At 36.7% G+C, this 6987-nt stretch overlaps 1 protein-coding gene across 1 annotated transcript; it reads left to right on the plus strand.

The window, feature by feature from the left end:
• The first annotated feature begins 476 nt into the window (after positions 1-476).
• Positions 477-5205, plus strand: LOC311072791 (neuropeptides B/W receptor type 2). The gene is made up of 3 exons (XM_084098052.1): positions 477-601; positions 3329-3476; positions 3712-5205. The coding sequence occupies exon 3, from the start codon at positions 3726-3728 to the stop codon at positions 4701-4703; it is 978 nt and encodes a 325-aa protein (XP_083954178.1). The 5' UTR covers positions 477-601; positions 3329-3476; positions 3712-3725; the 3' UTR covers positions 4704-5205.
• The last annotated feature ends 1782 nt before the right edge of the window (positions 5206-6987 follow it).

Below are 6987 nucleotides of genomic sequence, written 5' to 3' on the forward strand. Positions count from 1 at the left end.
ATATATATATATATATATATATATATATATATATATATATATATATATATATATGTATATGTAGGCTATATATATGTATATATATATATATAATTCATTAAAGCAGGGCTCAGTAGTTTCGGGATTTCTTCGCTGTATTCTCGCTTTTTGCTCGCAGGTTTCTCTCTAGAGCTCCCCTCACAGCTTCGGAATAGACATTTGACAACACTGTCGAAAAACTCGTTGGCGATTCTCAGACACCAGAGGCTAGTAGATCAACGACATCAAAGCAGATGGGACATTCTTTAAAACGTCTTCTTCATTCGGGTTCGAACAGCGTGAGGGAGCGCAATAATGACAGCATTTTAGCAGATTTCTTTTGGCCGTAAAGCAATTGTTTACATCGCGAGACCTGATATCACGCGATACTTCCTGACGCGGCGGCTCAAAGTTGCAAGTGCGAATTTTCCGCTCACGGGCACCAGGGGGGTGCGAAACGACCACCATTCAACCCGAAATAAGTAATATAACCATTCCAATGTAAAAAAGTTATTTGGGTTAATGCTGAAAGGCTGCTAATACTAAAACTGTCAAAAACATCAAACTATTAACCACAAATCATGTAAGTGAAACTTGATATTTTATGCTGAACTTGTGATATTATTTTGTTGTTGTTATGGTAATTAGTGCCATATTCAGAAGATAAGACAAACGGTATGGTATAAGCAATTAACACTTTATTAGTGCATGTAGCAGTGTAACAATTCATGGCACTATAAATGCCTTGCAGTCTTGAATATATGTTTGTAATTTCTTGATTACTTTATCAGGATACTTATCTTTAATTATTAGATTCACATTCTGAAGTCCTCCACATGAATCAATGTCTGTTTTTTGTTTTTGTTTTTAAATAGCACATTGGAGCACATTTGTGTCAGTTTCATTGAATTTTTCATTTCAAACGCTTTTCCAAATCTTTTGAAAAAAATAAATGTAGTTCCATTAAGACAACTTAATTACTTTATCTTTTAAATGGTGATGAATAACCCTTCCCCCAAAGCAGCTCTGAAACTTCCCCGACACCCGTTTCTGTAAGTCAAATCAATCTTCAAGCCAGGAGGAGTCATGACAATCTGTTTTCCATATTGGCAACCTTTCCCTTTCCATCGATCCTCCCACACTCTGTTTGCTTCTTTGGCCTCACAGTGAAAGTTCAAAATGCTCATTATGCCCAGAACCCATTTTAATCCTATTCACTCCTATTCATTTATATCTGAATGTCTTATTTTTTAAGATTTAAGGTAAATCCGAGAGTTCCTGAGACTTGCAACGCTGTCACATGACTAAAGCCACTTTTTTATGTGTTACCTTGATTGATACTTTGTTATGGCTAAATCAGAACATATAGCCTACTGTATGCATCCACTCAGAGAGAACATAATGGCCTCTGATTTACGGGGAGAAAGCTACTTTAAATCACACGTCTAAAGTGCTTTTTCTTAATTTTATAGAATGAACCTGAAAATATGCTATGTATCACTATGCTATACATCAATCATATGTGATTTCTGAAAGCCCCATGTGGATAAAGGAAGACTATAGAGGGTATGACTTTTTCTATATTTAAATCAACCACAAACACTTTACCTTGACAGCCGCAAATATGTTTTGAAAGTATTGACGTCAGCAGTGGATAATACTGCCACAATTAATTTCTCTAATTAAAAAAAAAAAAATCTTAAATAGACTTTACACTGAAACACTATGCTTCACATCTTGCTCAAAAATATAATCAGACAGGTTATATGACTCTAATTTCATTCTATATTCAGAAAACTTAATGAAGAAATTGTGAGTCATGCATTATCTAAAATTATGGTAAAAATAACATTGCAAACATGTATTAAATGATAAAACATTAAATTACGTCCATATACATCAAATCAGCAGGTGTCTGCATATATGCTGATGATTAAAGCTCCAGCAGAGGAACGTGGTGTATAGAGAACAATAGAACATTTTCAATCAATTTATCTGTATAAGAGGATTGTAAGTTGACTTGTAAATCACTATGGCAACAGTTATGTTAAAAATAGCCTTAAAATGAGGCCTGAACATACTGACATTTCAGTCCCTACAGAAAAGCGGTTGCAGGCATCCTACAAGTATCCACTTGCATCATAGGCCTACTTCTTTTTAGCTATAATGCACTAATGATGCACCCTGCAAAGGGTCACTAGGCCTACTTATTTTTTTTACTTTTGTATGTCTGAACAAAAATAACACACACAAACACATTAAATTCATTTTAGTTCACCCAAAAATGAAAATTATGTCATTAATTACTCACCCTCATTCCGTTCCAAACCCGTAAGACTTTTGTTCATCTTCGGAACACAAATGAAGATCTTTTTGATGAAATCTGAGAGATTTCTGTCCCTTCATTGAAACTAACACTTTGATGCTTCAAAAAGTTCATAAAGAGATCGTAAAACTAATCCATTTGAATTGAGCGGTAGTCCAAAATATTCCAAGACAAAATTGCTTTATATGATGAACAGATTGAATTTAGGCTTTTATTCACATATAAACATTCATCAACTCACACATCAGTTGTGATAAACAGAAGCTCAAACATGTTTGCTTGACTTGCGAGAACCAATGAGGTTCATTCTCGTGTTACACAGCATGATTAAGTGAGCTTCCGTAAGAACCAATGAGATTCATTCTCGTGTGTTACGCAGCACGTTTGAGCTTCCGCAAGAGGTTGTTCTGCGCATCAAGCAGATTCGGTTGAGCTTCTGTTTATTCGCTGATCAATGTTTATATGTGAATAAAAGCCTATAAATTCAATCTGTTCATCATATAAATTCATATGGATTCGTTTTACAATCAAAACTTTTTAAAGTGTCCGCTGTATAGCTGTCTATAGAGAGACAGAAAGCTCTCAGATTCCATGAAAAATATCTTCATTTGTGTTCCGAAGATGACAAAAAGTCTTAGGGGTTTGGAATGACATAATTTATGATTTATGACATTATTTTTGGCTGAACTATCCCTTTAAACAAGCTGTACCACCTCTGTCTGTTGATTTATTTGCTAGTTTATAATTGCAAATTATTTTGATGTAATTTATATTCCTTTATAGGCCTATTTCTATTTTCGTTTACTTTATTATACGAATTTACATATTTTTAAGTTCTGACTGACGTTTAACACTGGCTCTTTTTACTCTCAAAGTATTACAACAATAAAAATTCATTATACGACAGTAGTAGTCATTTGTTTTAGACTAACTGGATAAATTGCACTTCGTGAAACGTATTGTGTTTCCTGCCGGACAATACAGGATGAAAATGATATGTGAGAGAGAGACTGTTGGAGGTCTGTCTTGCATCATAATGCGTAAAATCGCGCGCGTAAAAGCGTTACGCTCTGCCATTTACCACAAAGTGTCCATGGAATACCAATAGAGCAGACCAGTCTGGATCTGTCAGGTAAGATGAATTCAATTAATTTTCTATTTCGTGAAATTATAAATAAAATATTATATGGTTTTCAATGCACACCTAACATATAAACTACGAATAGATGCAAAATACAGTTTAGTTAGAATTTAATTGTTTATGTAATAATCAAACTGAGACAATTACATACATTTACTTATGTGCTTCTGTGGTTTTTATTTTGTAATAAAGTTTTGCTTTACTTTTTACTATCTGATTCTAATAGAATTCAGAGACACTATGGACAACAAAACAATGCAATCTACATGCAACCTGACCAGTCCGGATTATAACCAAACCAACTGCACTACTCCAACGTGGATGTTCTACCCTGACTTCTACATCTGGCTACCGGTTATTTACTCTGTCATCTGCGCCGTGGGACTCACGGGCAACACCGCTGTCATTTACGTGATCTTAAAGGCGCCTAAAATGAAAACCGTCACCAACTTATTCATTTTGAATTTGGCCATCGCCGACGACCTTTTCACGTTGGTGTTGCCCATCAATATCGCCGAGCACCTGTTAAACTACTGGCCGTTTGGAGAGATTTTATGCAAAGTGATCCTGTCCATAGACCACTACAACATCTTCTCCAGCATCCTTTTCTTGACTGTGATGAGTGCGGACCGCTATCTGGTCGTGGTGTCCACGTTGCGCTCCAAACGGATGCCCCACCGGACCTACAGGTTAGCCAAGACGGTCAGCCTGAGCGTTTGGGTACTAGTCATTCTCATCGTGATGCCCTTCACCGTTTTCGCCGGTGTTTACGTGAGTCCCGACGACGCGGAGAGCCGGAAGAGCTGCGTTTTGAGTTTCCCGAGCCCTGAGAGTTTCTGGTTCAAAGCCAGTCGGATCTACACGCTGGTCCTCGGGTTTGTCATCCCCGTATCGACCATTTGCATCCTCTACAGCGTGATGCTCTACAAGCTGAGACGCACGCGACTCAACTCCAACGGCAAGGCTCTGGACAAAGCCAAGAAACGAGTCACAATGATGGTCTTCGTCGTGCTTGCCGTTTGCTTGTTCTGTTGGACACCCTTCCACCTGAGTACAGTGGTCGCCCTCACCTCAGACTTGCCCACTACTCCGCTGGTTATAGGTATCTCTTATTTCATCACAGGACTGAGTTATGCCAACTCGTGTCTCAATCCGTTCCTTTACGCGTTCTTAGACAACAGTTTCAGAAAGGCGTTTAAGAAAATGCTGGAGTGCTGAAACCTTTTTTGTACCCTCACACAACTCCATCAATGAGGTCCATAGCAACATCATAAATGTGCTTTTTTAACTCAAAAGTCAAAACGCACTTACTTTAAAACAATTAACTTGACTCATAAAGTAGCTCATTTTCTGCACTGTAACGTGCCTTCATAAATGTCCAGTTTCAACGTTATTTTCCACATCAGTAATTCATTTTGAAGTGGTGCAGAAGAGTATGCTATTCACTGCAGGGTGTGACTTTGGAATCACTTAATTTGTCTATTTTAGTTTTAGTTTAGTTTAGTTTTTTTTTAGGGTTTAATTAACACAAAATTGTAAAACTTGTCTGGCAGTGTAAGTAAATATTTATGAACAGTACATGAATGCTCATATGTTTAAATATAGCCTATTATTATATTTATCTCTTTTGTAAATTACGTTTAAAAGCTTGAAACTAAAACTTTGGCGCCTCTAGTGGCATAAAATCCTTCTGCTTGCGTTCGATGTTGGTGATTAATAAATGTGCATAATAAATGTGCATGAAGAGTTGCACAGTTCAGTAGCCTACGTTCATTTTTCCCCCGAGTGTGTTTTTCGAGTGAATGAAGATGGAATGAAAACTTTTCAAATTGTATTTAAGGACATCATTTAATATTTCAGTCCCTCCCCTTTAATTTAACGAGTGAACCAGTGACGGAATAAGTAGGGTCATTGAAAACTGCTGTTCCGTAATACCTAATATCACCAGAAGAGGGCAGGGTAATATCATGTTGTCTTTTTCATAATTTCACATGAAACACATTCTCTTAATTAGGAAGATACTGGTGCAATTTTAATTAAAAGCTCTAAGACATGTATGAACACTATATACAATAATATATTATATTATAATAATATTATATCATTTTACATTATATCTTATATTATTTGTTAATCTGAATAATATTAATCTATTTTAGGCGAAAGAACAAGTGTTAAAATCAGAATTGTCTAGCAGCCACAATTAAATTCTGCATTGCTGCAACTAAGATTAACAACTAACTTGCCAGAAGCGTATTGATCTCATTCAAGTTTAACAGAACATCTTAAAAATAATGGAGAACAAAATGTTCAGAGATCTTAAAGACACTTATGTGAAATGGCCTTTCTTTCTCTGTCAGATAAAGTGTCTTACTGAACATATGCTGATTAATTTTAATCATTACTTCTCATTTGAGTTATTGAGCGTGTGACAATTTCCCTCTGGTCTCCTCTTCTTAAATCTATAATGATTGCTGCATTCCATGCGGAACTATTAAGGACATGATTCAGGTCACTGGTATTGTGAATTTCATTATCTCAGACTTTCTAAGTGTTTCTATTAGCCATTACTCCTCATTCAATTGCACTGGAGGGCATTTAAAGGCGATGTAATGGTGATTCTTATACACAGGGGTAACGTTGTGTTTGTCTAAACACATACAGAATTTCTTTTGAGAGGAAAATATATTTATCCAGCATGTTTGTTTCTGTTTTGAACCCAAATGCCATTAAAACACACATGCTTCAAGGCACACACATAGCCTATATATACTGGCTTGGTGAGGAAGAGGCATTTCAAATGAACAATTCACAGTGAACATTTCACATTACTCGTTTTTATATATTTTGTTTCTCTTCCACCTGTCACCACATTGCCTGTCACTGCTATCATTTCCAATTCCTCTCCAGCTCATTGGCTCATTTTGTCCCTGGCATCGCTCTGAGTCTTCCAACCTTTGCTTTTCAGAGCTGCTGTTTTGTGAGTGCTGGTCGAAAATTGATTGCCTCACATTTCAGCGAATGTTCTCCACAGGGATACAAAATATCCCCTCATTTATCTCCACCACGAACTGCAGTGGTGTTAGCTGAGTGTGCTGCCTTATAAACACGCTGTAGCCCACAGCACAACATCACTATAAATATTCTCCAGCTTCACTTCTCTCTCTCTCTCTCTCTGTCATACTGCATCACCAACAGCCATGAGTAAAGGCTTTCACTGTAAATAAGATGGCACTGGCAAAGGCATCGTAAATTTTCCTCTCAAGGTTATATGTGAGTGTTTTACTTAGCTCTGTGCGTTAAACGCTGCACAGCAAAATAATCTTAAAGTGTAAAGCGACCACAATATTATTTCGAAAGCAGTACTTAGTTTAGTACTCTTCACTTGTTCCTCATTATATTTCTGTGCATTTTAATTGTTTTAGTGCCTCCAAGTAACTAATCTCAATGGAAGACACATGGGTAGCCTAGCCTAATGGCCTTTAACTGCATTATGCTCCAC

This window comes from Abramis brama (assembly GCF_963993115.1).
Source record: "Abramis brama genome assembly, chromosome: 22".
In the NCBI taxonomy this organism is placed as follows: domain Eukaryota; kingdom Metazoa; phylum Chordata; class Actinopteri; order Cypriniformes; family Leuciscidae; genus Abramis; species Abramis brama.